General features: G+C 45.1%; 2 protein-coding genes across 2 annotated transcripts in view; one reads left to right on the top strand and one right to left on the bottom strand.

Moving 5' to 3' along the window:
- The window catches only part of Jak1 (Janus kinase 1), a 111,143-nt gene extending 107,260 nt beyond the window's left edge, over positions 1-3,883 (top strand). Inside the window, exons 21-25 of the mRNA XM_021159432.2 lie at positions 159-283; positions 703-875; positions 2,142-2,259; positions 2,624-2,734; positions 3,638-3,883. Coding sequence (XP_021015091.1) covers positions 159-283; positions 703-875; positions 2,142-2,259; positions 2,624-2,734; positions 3,638-3,733 — 623 coding nt within the window. The 3' untranslated portion in view covers positions 3,734-3,883. The remainder of the gene's footprint in view (positions 1-158; positions 284-702; positions 876-2,141; positions 2,260-2,623; positions 2,735-3,637) is intronic.
- Positions 3,884-4,613: 730 nt separating this feature from the next.
- Raver2 (ribonucleoprotein, PTB binding 2) overlaps positions 4,614-17,183 on the bottom strand; it is an 81,697-nt gene continuing 69,127 nt past the window's right edge. The window contains exon 12 of the mRNA XM_021161577.2: positions 4,614-6,815. Within this exon, the coding sequence (XP_021017236.1) occupies positions 6,669-6,815 (147 nt within the window). The 3' untranslated portion in view covers positions 4,614-6,668. The remainder of the gene's footprint in view (positions 6,816-17,183) is intronic.

The raw sequence follows: 17,183 nt of genomic DNA, 5'->3' as shown, positions 1-17,183 counted from the left end.
TATGACTCCTGTTTATCACTGAAGTGTCTGTGCCTGTGGATAGGCTCTTCTTCCCCATGCTTGGGGGCTAGGCTGACCTTCCACCCCCAGGCCCTGTCTACAGAGCCCCGTGCTCATCCCCTCTGCAGCCTCATCTGATGCGACTTTCTCCTAAATAGGAGGCAATGGTATCAAGCTCATCATGGAGTTTCTGCCTTCGGGGAGCCTAAAGGAATATCTGCCAAAGAATAAGAACAAAATCAACCTCAAACAGCAGCTAAAATACGCCATCCAGATTTGTAAGGTAAAAACACCAAACAGAAAGAGACAGCCTGTTTTTTGTTTTTTTTAAAGTAGGCATTCTGTACCGGGGAAATGGTTAGTAATTAGACCTCAGTGGGAGCCTGTAGTAAGTAAACTGTGTTTTTAACTGTGCACCATTTGCATGAAACATGAGCAGTGGGCTTGTTAGGTCCAACGGCTTTACTTGGACCTTTTTTATTATTATTGTTGTTTAATTTTACAACAAAAACTGTTAGTGATATGGGGATGAAATGGCTTTCTTTTTTCCTAATTGTGCTGTGGAAGATAAAAAAAAAAACAACAACACAACCTGAAGTGACTTTTTCAGTGGGTCTGACCCACTGCTCTTAGGGGACGGACTGTGGGTTATCAACAGCACATATCCCTTCGCAATGGGCCTGAGCCACACTTTTCTCTTAGGGGATGGACTATTTGGGTTCTCGGCAATACGTTCACCGGGACTTAGCAGCAAGAAATGTCCTTGTTGAGAGTGAGCATCAAGTGAAGATCGGAGACTTTGGTTTAACCAAAGCAATTGAAACCGATAAGGAGTACTACACAGTCAAGGACGACCGGGACAGCCCAGTGTTCTGGTATGTAAACCAGCTTGGCAGTGCTTTGGAGCTTAGCATTGTCTTGAAGGCTCTTGAAGCTGTGCTTGGGTGCGTATCAGCTGCTCTGCTAACAGCTGAGGTTTAGCATAAGCTTTTGGAGAGTGGGAGAGTCTGGCCATCATCACTTCAGCCTCTGTAGCTTCATGTGAGCAAGCCACACCCACCACAGTTCTCATAGCTGTGAGCAGGTGGAAGAGGCTGGCTCTTTCTTAATACATCCGTGTAGAAGCCCTGGAGGGATTGCAGGGCCACAGGTACACATTGCCATAGTTGGGGAGATCCTGCAAGAGGGATAGATACTTGGCTAGGTTTTAGGAACCACTAGTTATTGTAGTTAGCGAGCCACGCCCTGACCACTAGGGTCTCTCAGTCTGGAACACCTTCCTGGGGAAAGCTGCCTGTGTACCCTGATGCCTCTCATGCAGACATGGAGCCTTCTCCACCAGCAAAGCCTATCCATAGTCTTCCTTCCTCATTTAAAAACGAAGTGTTTTTGAGGCCCTTGATTGTGCCAGTGAATCCTGAATTATGGGTGAGGCAGCCATCTTAGTGTGGCAGTGGCACAGGCTTCAGGCATGGGTTTGAAAGGCTGTGTGTGATTGGGTAAAAGCTGAAGGAAAGGGGGCATGGCTGGAGCTCTGCTGTTCTGCTGACAGATAAGAGGGGAACTGAAACCAAGTGTGTCATTCATTGGGCAGTGCTGTAGGGGGTGGCTGAGTCAGAGCATCAGGACTTGACCAGAGTTGAAGGACAGAGTTTGTACTGAAGGTCACCATGGAGAGGAACAAGGGAACCTGGGTCAGCTGCTTCAGTAGCCCAGGTAGGACAGGTTGGGACAGGAGGAAGTGGATTTGTCTGAGGAGTGTTCAGGAAACCAGTTCTGGGATGCCTTGACACCTGGTATGAGCATTTGGGTATCACTCACCAAAATAGTGATGCCAGAGAGGGTGCTGACTCCTAGCTTACAGGGATATAACTTGGAGTTCATCTTCAGGGGACTGTTCCCTCTCTAAAAGAATGTCCCCTGGGACACGAGGAACACACATATCTCGTTTAAGGGCAACTAAGATGCTGCTGTGAGCCTCTGGGCTGCCGCTCCCTGTGTGCTGTGTGCACTGTGGCAGCATGCATGCCAGAGTCCCTCAGAGGCACGTGACTTATATTCTGAAGAACAGAGAAATGGCTTTCCTGAGGCCCTCTCCTTTTTTGGAGGAACTAAAGGCTCACTCCCCGCTTTCCTTTCAGGTACGCTCCGGAATGTTTAATCCAGTGTAAATTTTATATCGCCTCTGATGTCTGGTCTTTTGGAGTGACACTGCACGAGCTGCTCACTTACTGTGACTCAGATTTTAGTCCTATGGCCGTAAGTGTTAACTGCTACCTCTGGTCAGTGTGCCATATGGAGAGGGTTACAGCATGCTATCTCACACGGTCTGGCAAAGTTTGCCTTCACAAGTGCAAAATTCAGTAAGATGACTCAGGTTTTTAGGGTGAGGTCATCACAAGAGAGGATGATATGCTTTGAGCATTGGGTAGGGGCTTTGTTTTCGTACGACTGACAGCTGTGGTTGGTCCCCTCAGATGTGCTGTTATGGACCAATCCTTGAGATCACAAATAAGGGTTTTAGATTTTCATTTGAAGTTATGGAAGAAAAAAGCTTTGTTGCTTTAATTTCTTCTTACTTCTGAAAGCTCACCTTAATTTTGTTTGGTTTTATTTTACATAGTTGTTCCTGAAAATGATAGGCCCAACTCATGGCCAGATGACAGTAACGCGGCTTGTGAATACTCTGAAAGAAGGGAAGCGTCTGCCATGTCCACCCAACTGTCCTGATGAGGTAGCTGTGTCCCCTTCCTGGGAGGGAAACTGCATTTTGAATGTCTTTACAGCTTGACTTATCCAGCAGGGGAGGGAAGGAATAGAACAGAAGGCCCTTACACCGGCTACAGAGTTGGCTCTTGCTTAAGAGGACTCGCTATTCTTTCAGAGGTCCTAGGTTCAGTTTACAGCATCCACTTGGGTAAGACATGAGAGAAATCCCTCCTGCGGGGGATGATACTGCTGCTCAAGCAAGGCTCCTCTCAGGGAGCTGTGGCCTCCATACCGTGCATGTCTGCCTTCCCAGAAGAGCACATGTGATGAGGTCTTGCCATTGCCTGAAGACATTTTCCCCACTCACTAGCATTTTCAGTTTTCTAGATTGTAAACTGGATCAAGCCTTTCTGCACCAGGCTCCTTAGGTACTCAGCACTGTCTGCTCAGAGGCAGGTGCAGTGGTGGGGAAGGGGGCAGGCAGATTAGTAATTTCCCTGCCCTCTCACCGGGCCACAATAGTGACCTGGATTTTGTTGAAAATCAGTTAACCTGTGAGTTAAACAAATGATAATACCATTTATGAACTATTATTTTCTGCATTTTAAGTTACTCAAATACTCAGTTGTTTAGTCTTGTTAAAGAACAACAGTTTCTAACTTATTCTTGATAATTTATGGACGCCAGAGATTGACGGATGTGTCTCCTTGGTTGTCCCGGTCTTGTTTGCTGAGGCAGGGTCTCCCTGGAGTTAGTCCCTCTGACTTTGCCTTACAGCTGCTACCCATGCCTCACCTTTTAAAATGTGTGTCATGCTCTGAACTCTAAGTTATACTCGTGGGGCAAGTACTTGATCCACCCAAGCCAACTTTCCAGCCTCTTATTGTTCTGACATTATTCATACTGTTCTTGCTTTTATTTTTCATAGGTTTATCAGCTCATGAGAAAATGCTGGGAATTCCAACCATCTAACCGGACTACTTTTCAGAGCCTCATTGAAGGATTTGAAGCACTTTTAAAATAAGAAGCATGAGCAACATTGAAATTCCCATTTATCAACTCCTTCTCTCCCAAGCCATTTAAAAACGTTTTTTAAGTGAAAAGTTTGTATTCTGCCTCTAAAGTCCCTCAGCAAATACTCGAGTTACACATATATGCCTATGTCACACTGTCACTCAATGTGTGGAACTTTCTCTTTAAAGGGGTAACATCTTAAATGTAGTGATGAATAGTGACAACCAAAAGACTAGATTGTGCCTAAGCACTCCTTATGGAACAACCGAATGATCAGCTGCATAGCAAAGGACATCCGGCACTGTGCCGCTGGCATATTGATCTCAGATAAAAACTTGTGGACTTGGCTGACACTCTTCCTTGCCCTGAAATCTCAATGTCTATTCAGTGATAGTACAAGCATGTAGATACCACTTAGTATACTATTATTTCTATTAAAAAAAAGGTCTGTTCCTGCTACCTTGTAGGACTGCAGTTTTAAGCACTGGTACCCACTGTGGGGCAAACCTGTGCTGCAGGAGGGAGCCTGGCATATACACTCTGCATGTTACTTCTTGAGAACTAGACCTGTGCGCCTGTGTTTTCCTGAACAGCTGCTTTCTATCAGGCAGACTCCTCTGACCTGGATGCTGTCACATCCACCTTTAAGATTGTCAGTACATACTCCTTCCTGATGATCCCCTGGGGCAAGCTGCCGACGGTGTTGTAAACAGGAGACATCACCCTATACTGCGAAACTACAAAAAGGAAGACCCAGCTTGGCCCACCGGACTGAAGTTCAGAATTCACTAGGTAGTTCTTGGTTGACGTGGAGGTAGCTAGGTAATCAACAACGTTCACTTTATGATTCAATGTGAGCCACAAAGTTATTCATGACCAAGAGTCTGGCAAACTTATTAATGCTGTTTAATACTTGTTTGATATTTTTTCACCTTTTGAGCCCTTTTCCCAAAGAATTCAATATCAGTTTAGTAGCAACAGTAGTACAGTTGCCATTTAAATTGGTTTAGTTGCTGTATATCACCATAGCCCTGTTTACGTCAAACCTGTGTCTCGCTCTATATGCACTTTGTTTACTCTTTATACAATAAACATACTAAAGACTTCACATGCATATGCCTTTTAATATTAAGTTTGCATCTTGAAAAGCATTTCAAACCATTAGCTGACACAGAAAACTAACAGCGTAGACTTTGGGGGGTTGGTTGTAATGACCTTGTACTAACATCACTTGATTTGCACTTCTGTCTTGTAATAACGGGCACAGGCTGGCACAGTAGAGGACCCACATGGAATGTGAAGTGTCTCTAAGTTCCCTCCACTGCTTCCTCCTCACCCTGCAGCTCCCAGATGGCAGTCACTAGCTTCCACTATTCTGTGACTTAGTCCTGCAGAGGCTGAGAGCTGCAGCCAGAGGCAGGAGGTGCAGGGTCCGAGCACACCATTAGTCATCTGCATGACCTCACCCTGGTCCTCACCTATAGGAAGCATGCTAGGACGGTCTTCCTTTCATTTTTTAGCCACCAGTTTTTTCAATGAAAGCTGGTATATGCAATAAATTAGACCAGGTAAAATTCATTATAAAACATGTAACATATGTACCAGTTTTAGATTTTATAATTAATGCTGGAGAGCTATATCAGTCAAAAATGATAAGTCCTCCAAATAAGGTTTTTTAATGATCTGATCTAGGATCATTGAGACCCTACACTTCATCAGTTATAGTCTCTTAACAATGAACACATAGAAATTTTTAGATGGAAAAAGGTTGCTCACTTAATACCAAGATCTTCTTCGGCAAAGGGTGAAGTCAAAAGCCAGACTAATAAAGACAAGTGTTCTTTCAGAAGTGAATTGGATTAAATGGCCATTTCCTTTCAGTTTAACAACTACCAAAGAATGAGTAATAAACCAGAGTGAGGTAGAGCCTGTTAGCTCAGAACTGCCCCACGCTGTCCACGGCCTCCCTCAGGAAAGGCTGTGTGCATTGCTCTGCCGGGGCTCGGCCCTGTTTAGGGACGAGACCTTCACGGCAAGAGAGTAAACACCCCTGCCATTGCAGGCTCTGTGGTTCTCGAGGCTACTCAGTTCCCATTGTGACACAAAAGTAACTTCATAATATGTAAATGAGCAAGCCTCACTGTGTTCCCATTATCATCTTGGGGACATTGAAACTGCAGTTTCATGTTGTAAGTCCTCCCCTACCCCCAGACGTTTAGAAATGTCCTCACTTGATTCACAGGCAGCACAAAGATAGGTGATGGACTCCATGTGGCCCTATAGTGTGTACTCTGCTAACCCTTGTATTATGTACAAAAGTTACTTTTCCTGAAATACTTTGTTTTCCACAAAAGGTATATATGGTAAATGATACTCCGGAAGTGAGGCATCTGAAGTCACATCACTTTCACTCTGCCCCTGGGTTGGGATTATGTGGCTTTGTAGAGCTAATGGAGTCTGCATGACGAGCATCTGTCGTCATCACTGGGTGGTACCGCCACCCTTGCAGTTTAAGGAAAGACTACAGATGAGACTATTCTTAGGGGAGAGTAAGGTAAATGCACATTGGCTTATACGAAATTCATTCTAAGGCTAAGGAAACAAAACAGTTTCCCAGTTATTGCTTCAGACTTTATATATGATGTCAAAATTGTTCCCAGGCCCGAAACAAGGACTATTGGAATGCGGACTCTCCTGTGAGCGGAGTCGTTATCACGTGGATTAAGACACATCTAATGCTAGTGGAAATGCCCTCGGCCAGTGGTGTTTCTTATTGCTAGGTGGGTATTTGGCTGATCTGCCTGCTGCATGACAGTTCCTTCTGGGAAGTCAGACACCCGTATTGAAAGGATATGGCTAGTGTGAATGAAGTTAAGGCAGCGATGAGCAGCAGGTGCCGCGGTGGACCAGACCGGACCGCAGCAGGCGGGCAGGAGACACGGAGCTTAGTACACACGCTTCTTTTTCAAGTAGGTTTCTGTGTAGCTCACTCCGGTGTCCTGAGGGTGCTGGCCAGCAAGTTCTACCGGGCCTCCTTCTGGGGCAGAGATGAGATAGGAGGAGCCTCGCTTCTCATTCCTCAAGGAGGACGCCTGTGAGAAAGTCAGTGAAGATGTCCGTGAGAAAAGCATGCTATCCTCAGTTGGTGTGAGGACAGAATCCCAAAACCGAGAAGAAATAGAAAACCACCTTCGTCACAGGAATTAGACTTTCAAATCTCTATAAAGTCACCCGTGGAGAGCCTGGTATGGTTCGGTTGAAGAGCAGCCTCTGGCATGCCAGAGGCCCTGCACTCCACCCCAGCACCCCAGTCCCACCTAGAACCTTTACAAACTACAAGCCGGACCTCTGAGCCCTCACCTCAGTTCTGGGATGTGGGAGAAGGAAACTGGCCCTATTCACACCTGAGGCAGAAGAGCAGTACCAAGCACCTGGTTCTGATGGAGGATGCAGGCTAACAAGTGGGGAATCACGTTAAGTATGCCCAGCGACTGTGTGCAAGAACTCGTCAGACTGGCGTCGGGGAAAATGATAGCACTACCAACAGTAATGGTGATCTCAAAACTTTGGGGCCCCAAATAATCAGATTTCCAGGCTCCCTTCCTGAGAGTCTGGTCTGGAATGATAGCCTGCAGCCTAGCATGTGCCCTTTCCCTACAAGTAAGTGTGAGGTGCTTGCTGAGGCCGTTATAACAGCCCAGATACACAATGTGAGAACAGCTGATGGGGAGGGGGGTCAGCTTTCTAACACTGGAGAGTTCTCACATTCGGTGTCTTTAAACCCTTAAAAAGGGTGTGTTACAGGGTCGGCCTTTGTCCTCCCATCATCCTGTCAAGAAGAGACATGAGAGCCCCTGGGTTGCTCAGTGGCATAGCCATTGCATTGGGTTTCATTTGGAGAGAAAAAAAAAAAAAAATGGCAGAATGACAGACCGACCACTAAACAGCTAGGCTGCCTCCCTCACTCAATCCTCTTAAGTGAGTCCAAGGCAGTGGTCCTCAGCCTGGGTCAGATATCCTGTATATCAGATATTTATATTACAGTTCCTATCAGTAGCAAAATCATAGGAAGTAGTAACAAAGTTTTATGGTCGCGGGTCACCAGAACCTGAAGTCACAGCATTAGGAAGGGTGAGAGGCATCGCCCTAAGGGATTATTCACAGAGCTGAACAACTGAATAGCATTTGCTTGGAAACTGTGGAGGTGGGGGCGGGGAGGAACACAGATGAAAGTAGTCTTAGGTTGACACGTGACAATGTAGGCAGCTTTTCCCCAGCTCACACACACTGCTGAGCCCAGCATCTCCCAGCAATTGAAAAGATACTGGTGGCTCCACCTTAGCCACTAAAACCGCTAACCTGCAGCTCATTCTGCAAGTGAGATTTTCCCAAACATGAGGGGTGGCTTAGGGTTTACTTCTGTGGACAGACACCATGACCAAGGTGGCTCTTATAAAGGACAACATTTATTTGGGGCTAACTTAATAGGTTCAGAGCTTCAGTCCATTATCATCAAGGTGCATGGCAGCCTCCAGGCAGACATGGGACTGCTGGAGTTGAGAGTTCTATATCTTCATCCAAGGCAGACGGGAGAAGACTGTCTCCTATGTGGCTAGGAGGGTCTCAATGCCCACCCCACAGTGACACACTTCCTCCAGCAAGGCCACACCTCCTAGTAGTGCCACTCCCTTGGCCAAGCACATTCAAACTGCCACAAGGAGCAAGATGCAAACACCTCTCACAGTGGGCAGAGCTCCCCCATGCCTCCCTCTCTCTGTGCTGCATGGTAATCCACGGTTCACCCGGTTCACCCGTTTCTTAAAGACAGAGCCGTCTAGATCATCTTTATTCTCCCAAACCAGGCAGACACTGGATGTTGTTATTCAAATGGCTCTATATCATCCAGAGCCAGCCAACAGAGACCGAAGAGGTGAGCCTGAATGTCACAGAAAAACATTAGTAAGAATGGGAAATGAAAAATGCCCTTGTGGCTCATACAGCAGCGGAGAAGGATAATTCTGATTTAGTACATCAAAGACGGCTAGCTTTGTAAGGATTGGTGAGTGGGGAACAATGGTAGTTGGAGGTTTTGAAGCAAGCACAGTAGTCTGAGAAAAACAAACTCGTAACTAAAAATGAGTAAGAAAAAATTTAAAATAGCCACAAAGAGAAAAAAAAAAAAACATACAGATCAACTTCCTCTTGTCTGTCACAGCATGCGGGCTTCTCTTCCTCCATACCCTTCACCTTGAGGTCTTGGGCCCTAGGCTTTACCTAGAATGAAATGTGTACTTGGCTCTCTCCAAACTCCTTTCTGAGGGCTTTCCTCAATTACTGGAGAGGAGTCGGTAGGAAAAGGCACTTGGCAACAAGAGCCATGTCCTGGGCTCTACCTCTGGGGCCACACAGTCCTCTGACCTCCACAAGCAGGCCATCCTGCTGACATGACCTGACGTGTGCCCTTCCGTCCCCGTGCACAAAACACGCATTTTAAAAAATCTCAAATGCACTTGAAACAAAGCTCACCCTAGCCCTGTGATGCTACCCAGCTGCAGCTTTGGGAGCCAGTAGCTCACCCTGCAGATGCAGCACACCCAGGTACTTTCTGCACGGTAGCTCATTTAAAGTTCAAAACGCTGTCCCAGGACAGCAGGGAATTTAGAATGTAACATGCTACTAGCAGAGTGTGGTGGCGGATACCTTCAAGTCCCAGCACTGTTAAGGATCCCAGTTTTTAGGAGGCAGAGGCAGAGGGATGTCTGAATTTATGACCAGCCAAGGTACATAGTAAGATCATGTCTCAACAAAATAAAACAATTTAAAAGTTGTGGGCTGGAAAGATGGTTCCATGGTAAGCAAACACTTGCTGCTCTTGCAGAGGACCAGGTTCAGGTCCCAGCAACCACACTAATGAGCTCATCTCCTTCTCAATGTCCAGATTCAAGGGCTGGACTCCCTCTGCTGGGCTCCATAGTCACTCGCAGCCATGCAGTATAAACACAGGCAAGCAGTCTCTCTCTCTGTGTCTCTGTCTCTGTCTCTCACACAGAAACACACACACACACACACAAACACACACACACACAGAATAACCTGCTGATTTGGTGAAATTGCACCGGCATGAGAACATCCCGTCAGGTTGCTTTCATGACACTTCACTAAGGCCTCACCAAAGAGCCATCGCTCCCCCGCCCCCCAGGACGGGCACTTTCCAGAAAACATTCATCTTCAGCGGGATTCTCCTCAGGATGAGGTGAAACTGCCTGTCATGATTCGTCCTGGGTTCCGATCTTTGGAACCACAGTGTGATGCGGAGGCTTGCTGAGTGCTGGAGTTATGATGTCAAAAATGTCCTCTCCCCTCCAGCCTCCCATGGGGGAGCCCGGCATCTTCACTCTTAGCTAGTCAACTATCTCACCAAGAAGATGAGAAATCCAGAGAGTTGACAATGACTACTGGACTCCTGACCCTCATCCCTTGGGGATCTCAGCCACCCACATAATTTGTGACAACATTCTCCCTGACATCCAGATTCCTGAGATGGCCAATCAGCAATGAACATATCCTGGACCAGCCAGGCAAACTAAATCTCCTCCCAGCCCCCCAAAACCCATTCCACCCGCGTTCCTACCCATCTCAGCCAGTGACAATTCCATTTTTCCAGGTCCTAAACCTATGTTCTGGCCTTCCTATGTTCTTTAGTCATTGCTTAGAATAAAATCCTAAGTACACAAAGGACCCAACAAGGTCCTACCTGTCTGCCCTGTCCCCACCCACTGAGACTTCATTTCCATCTTGCTCCAGCCTCTCCTGCTGGGCACTCTCCCTCTCTTTGTTCCTTTAACAAGGTACCAAGTTTGTCTCATGCATCTCTGCACTGGCTGTTCCTACTTGTGGGATTGTATGACACCAACAACTGTGTATCTATAAGATTCACATTTGCCCCCAAAACTCACCTGGCAAGTCACTGTGTCACATTTTTCAAAAATGAAAACCACCCGGAAAGTCTCAGTGGCCACAGCTGTGTAAGTTATACACCTTAAGTTCATTTAATGGTACAAGGGAATGTCCTGTGTCACATAACATGATGTGCTCTTGCACTGTTTGCCCACTAGATGGCAGCATTAGGCTCTCTAATAAGAGACTAAGACGCTTCATTGCTTTTTAGTTCATTTTTGGGTTTGCGGCCACCCTAACTCATCACACATTCTGTAGCCGATTCCCTGGGTTGGACGGCCAGCTTCCCAGCAGGAAAGATCCCTGTAACCAGGGAAACACAAGACTATGGCTTGGCAGTGCAAAGGACTCCTGCCAGTGAGCCAGGCGGCTGCCCCAAGCCAAGTGTGGAAAGAAAAACCCAAATCTCAGTTTAATGGTCAGGGAAAACGGTGAAGGGATTTCTAACTTATCCTTCACGTTACTGAAACTAATGATTACGCCATGCTGAAAAGGCACTTCTTCTACTTCAATAAAAGGGGGCAGGAAGGAATATTCTATTGTTTTGTCAGATTGTAGTTAGAGGTTATACTCGGGCATTAAATATTTAATAAGCTGGCTCATCGGCACCTGTAACATGGACGTATAACACCCATCTGATGCAGACAGACCTGTTCATCTTTACCTCAGAATCTGAAATATCAAACTGTCTATAGCTATCCAAATTAAGATCTTTCAGCTAATAATGCGATTAGACTTTAAAATAACTCCATTTGTTTCTGTCTTCATTTTTCATAGTCCACTTCAAATATTTAGGACATGTAGTTTTGGGAAAAACCGGCTGCATCTCAGCACTGAGTAACTATAACCAGTAACTATAACCAGGGACATGGGGAGGTAGCCTACGTAAAACTGGCTTCTAAGGAGCTCTAGATTGGAAAACACTGGGTTAATGTGGTTACGGTACACACTTTGGAACTTCAGGAACACTAAGTAAATATGCTTCCTCTATTTAGGATAACTAAGGTTTGTTTCTAAACTATCACACTCCAGGGCTGGCAGGATGGCGTGCATGCTGCTCTTACAGAGAATATAAGTTCCGTTCCTAGCCCCACACTGCTCAGCTCCAGCTCCAGGAGAATCTGGTTCACCCTTCCTGCCTCTGCAGGCACTGCTCACATGCACATATTCTGACACAAACACATATGCATATAATTAAAAAGTAAACACTTAACATCTCTAGAGTCCAGTGTTTGTTTGTATGTACAGAGCTGTAAGACTCAGTCTGATTCCAGAGTATCCCCGCACTGCCAGCGACAGGCGCGGACTCTTCCTCTGTACTCCCAGAGCAGTCATCTGACTTTCCCTACAGATTTACTTATTCTGAACACTGCATATAAACAGAATCATACATGTGGCCTCTTTGGCTTACTTCACTTAGCATGCTTTTGTGGTTCATCATGCTGCTCATTTGCTTGCTAACTGGTAGACAACTGGGCCTTTCCATTTTGGCTGTTACAGATAATTTACCGTAAACATTAGTGTATAAACTGGTATGTAGATACATTCAAATTCTCTTGAGTACATATCTACAAGTCAAACTTTGAGGTTGAGGAATGCTAACTTTTACTGACAGTTCACCATGCCTTTGCCCATATAACTGTGGCTCTTTTTCCTTCCAGTTTCTTGGTGTGGGTCATCTCATATGACCTACATTCCATGCTTGTCACTCTTATCCCTGCTGACATCTGCTGCTGTCCCCTAATGAAGTTTTTACTATGTTGACAGTCTGCTTGGTGTGGCCCAGCTCCCACACTGCCCAAGGTCCTTCTTTACATATGACTCACTTTAATTCTTTATACCTTCGTCTCCTAAGTCCAACACCCAGGAGACCTTATGAGCATTTTGTATTACCTGCTTCCCCTGTGCACGGTGTCTTAGTCAATGTTCTATTGCTGACATCATGACCACGGGAACTTTTATAAAGGAAAACATTTAACTGGGGCTGGCTTACAGTGTCAGAGGTTTAGTTCCTTCTCGTTATGGCAGGAAGCATGGCGGAGACGGTGCTGAGGAACAACATGGCAGAGATGTTGCTGAGAGATCTACATCTGGCTTGGCAGGCAGCAGGAAGAGAGACATGAGGCCTGTCTTCAACAATTGAAAACCCAAAGCCACACCTACTCCAAAAGGCCACACCTCCTAATCACTGTCAAGTACTGCCACTCCCTAATGACCAGGCATTCAAATCTATGAGTCTATGAGGGTACTCCTATTCAAACCACCACAATGGGCTACATTCAAATCTATGAGTCTATGAGGGTACTCCTATTCAAACCACCACAATGGGCTACATTTCCTGACTTGTCTGATTTCTCTTTCTTTCTTTCTTTTTTTTTTTTTTGTTCTATTGATTTGTTGTTGTTGTTCAAAACTGAAGATCATTTAAATGAAATGATGTGGTGACTGGAAATGAATCTACAAACCCCTCTCTTTTGTTACTGTTCAGTAGCTTTTTTTGAACTTGTGAAAAGTCAGTTCTCCTGGCTGTGTGAACTGCTGTTATCTGTTAATGTCTATCTACCCTATAGATTGCGATGCACATTCATGCACAATGCAGAAACCTTCTAATCCTGTTTCACTTGCTCCATTCTGGCCCTGGCATTAGGGTTGTAAGATAACTATCTGCGTGCATTACAATGTCAACGATGCTGCTGCTCTGGTTTCCTCTGAACTCAAAGCGGGGAAACAGTTGTCTTCTGCACATTCTATCAGTCCTGACAGTGGCCCTCGCTGCTGGAGAGGCTGCTAGACACCAGGTGATGTCCTGGGAAGGCCCAGCAATTATTCAACTCCAGATGACAGTGGTGCCAAGGCTGCAGTCTCTGGGCCAATATGCATTGTTGTTACCCTGTTACTGTCTAGATCATCTCTCTGTAAGTCTGACTCCTGTACACGGTCGTGAGTTCCTGATTTACGAGAGGGGACTCTGCTCATGAGATCTGTGGTTTTTAGAGAAAATTTTGATCGTTAGTTTTTCAAACATTTTATACTCCATTAACTGTATCACCTCCACTGATATGGACTTCTAGCTGCTTGGTCTGCTCCCGGGGCTTTAAGAGCCTGCTCACTGGTTTCCGCTCTCTCCTCTGCCTGCTGCTTTTCTTCCTTCCTGTCTTTCCAGTCCTGTGCTGTGCCCATCTAATATAATCTTTAATATCACAAAACAACTGCTAGGCGGTGGCGCATGCCTTTACTTCCAGCACTCAAGAGGCAGGTCTGAATTTGAAGCCACCCTGGTCTACAGAGTGAGTTCCAAGACAGCCAGGGTTACACAGAGAAACCCTGTCTTGAACAAACCAACAAACCAATCAAAAATAAAAAGAGAGAGAGAGAAAGAGAGAGACAGAGACAGAGAGACAGAGAGCTAAACAACTCCTGTCAGTTCTAGAATTATTCAGTTCTTTTATAGTGTGTATCTCTCTGAGACCCCCTATGTGTCCATGATGTTGTCGTGTTGTTTGCCATTTATGTTTTAATGTCATTGTTTACGGATACCAACACCTGGGCATTGAGGCTCCATCTCCCTCATGAAATGTTTTATGTCTATAGGTATTTTGCCTACATGTATGTCTCTGGACCACATGTGTGCCTGGAGCCCATGGAGGCCTGAAAAGGGTCCCAGGCACTGGAGTTAACAGGCGGTTATGAGAGCTGCCATGTGGGTTCTGAGAATCAAACCCAGGTCTGCTGAAAGAGCAGCCAGTACCCTTAACTGCTGAGCCAACCCTTCATCCCCAACTTCATAGTTAAGTGAATTACTGGATGCTGAGAACGAGAAATGGAAAAAGTACGGACTCCATTATCTTCCTCTGTTGAGGATACTTTGTTCTAACGCAGTGGTTCTTAGCCATCCCAATGCTGCAACCCTTTAATGCAGTTCCTCATGTTGTGCTGACCTCAACCATGAAATTTTTGTGTGTGTAGCTAATTCAAAAGTGTAATTTTGCTACTGGTAATATAAACATCTATGTTTTCTGGTGGTCTTAGGGAACCCCTGTGAAAGGGTTGTTTGTTGCCCAAAGGGCTTGTGACCCACAGGTTGAGAAAGTTCAAAATCCAAGTGTCTCCTCGGAGCTGGGCTTCACTGACTATCAAGCTTTGGTTCTGACGTCTCCCTGACAGCAGCGGTTCAGTGCTCAGCCAACTAGGTTAGGCTGGAGTTTCACGATGGCTCTGGGGCTCCTACCCATGTGCTTCCCTCTGTTCCAGGACTTTACAGCTTCACAGTCCTTAGGCTTCCTCTGTGACTCAGGCCACCAGAAGTGCAGATTTGCATTGAGTCAAGCAAAGAGCCTCAGAAACATGGCTGTCCCCTAGGGGAATTCCCCTTGTCAGGACCTGGCACCCTTCAGTGTTTACTGAAGTATTCCCCAACGCTTTCAAACAGCAGCAGCTTTTTTCAAATGTACTCCAGATTTTATCAGGGATTTAATAACAACAACTTCATATTCATTAGAAACACCAAATATCAAACCCTTAAATGGTTAACTTTACTTCAAAGTGAAATCATGCCATCTACTGTCTGACACAACCGTCTGTCCCAATCCTTATGCCTAAGAACCTAAACAGAGTTTCCAGGAGCTACTACTGCAGCGACATGGACCCTGCAGTCTGAGAAATCATTGACAAACCATAGAGACAGGGAGGGTTAATTACACCATCGGCTCTTCCACCTGCACCATGAAGGGACAGCTTAAAACTTGACAGCATGGTAGTAAGATGCAATGTTCACACTGTCTAACATGCAAGATCCTAAGGGCAATCCCAGTGCTATTTTAAAAAAAAAAATTCAGAACTGAGTTGGGATATAGTTCAAGAGTAGCATGCTTGCCTAACACCCACAGAGCTTTTGGCTCAATCCCTCAGTGACGGTGGTGATGATGATGATAAATGCTTACACTGTGTGCTGGGTAGTTTTTATTGTCAACTTGACACAACCTCAGTTACCTAGGAAGAAGGAACCTCAATGGAGCTGACTGGATCAGACTGGCCTGTGGCCAGTGTCCTCCATTAATATGGGGGGACCCAGGATGCTGTGGATGGAGTACTACTCAGATATACATATATGTGTGTGTGTATGTGTGTGTGTGTGTGTGTATGTATATGTATATGTGTATATATATATATATATATATATATATATATACACACACACACACATATATACATACTTATACATACATATATATACACATACATAAACACACACATATATGTGTATGTATGTATATATGTCTGTATGTATATACATATTATGTATGTATGTATATAGATAAACAGATACACAGACAGACAGACATATATAAGATGAGCAAGCCACAGAGTGAGCAGCATTCCTCCATGGTTTCTGCCACCAGGATTCCTCTGTCCTGATTTCTCTCCATGATGGATTTGGATATGGAAATTTGAGGCAGAAAGACCCTTTCTTTCCCAAGTTGCTTTTGGTTATGGTGTTTATCACAGTAACAGAAAAGCAAACTAGATCACACTGCAAAGGAAGTGGCAACTGTTTAAAGTACAGAGATGCAAGGGTCTAGCTCAGAACCTGCCCGCCCACAGGTGAGCAGCTGTCTCCGTAGAGGCCCTGCCAGTGCCAGCATATTTACCACGATCTAAGAACCAGGTCTGCAGCGGCAGAAGAGACCAACTTCAAAGACACACACAAAATGAAAAATGTGGGACAAAAAGGAACTTTCTTTGAGGCTTAAAATACACATTTCGCTAAACCCTTAAAAATAAATTATGTTTCTCCTGCCTTGGAAAGTAAACTTTGTTCACCATGAAGAAAGAAAAAATAGAACTGTATAGGACTATAGCTTGTGAACATCTTCACAATGGATTATGAAGATTGCATCATGTCTTTATACATTATTTTATATCACTTAAGATAATCAAGTTGTATTTACTGGTAAGGATGCTTGCACTGTCTTAGGTGAACATTTTTGTTGTTTCTAATCTTCACGGCTGCCATAAATGACTATGTTTATCTCCAATACTTTACTTTCGTTCCTTACATACAATCAGTGGACAGCGTCCTTATCTATGTTATTACTGAATACTTTAACAAAGCTGGAACCTGAGAAAGAGAATGGCTTCTTCGTGGCATCAGCTCTGACCCCCATTCTCTCTCTTAATTAACCACATCAAAGCATCTTGTGAACGTAATTTCGAATAATACTCCGTGTTCATGGGTTCTACAACCATACATTAAACCAACTGCATGCTGGGAATATTTGAAGATCTCTGCACTTGCCCCAAATATGTGGAACAACAGCACAGTGTAATTACAGAGCATTTCCATCACTCCAGTAATCTAAAGAGGTTCAAAGATGAAGAGATTTTCCCAGAAAGATTGCACCCACGGCACCATATAAGAGAGACCTGAGCATCCATGGCGCCCTGGAAGGAACATCCTATAGATCCTGAGGGTTGGTTCCTCCATATAAGAGAGACCTGAGCAT

The sequence above is a fragment of the Mus caroli genome, chromosome 4, assembly GCF_900094665.2.
Source record: "Mus caroli chromosome 4, CAROLI_EIJ_v1.1, whole genome shotgun sequence".
Classification (NCBI taxonomy): Eukaryota; Metazoa; Chordata; class Mammalia; order Rodentia; family Muridae; genus Mus; species Mus caroli.
Note: the sequence above shows the minus strand (reverse complement) of the source record. Positions and strands in the feature narration are given on the sequence as shown.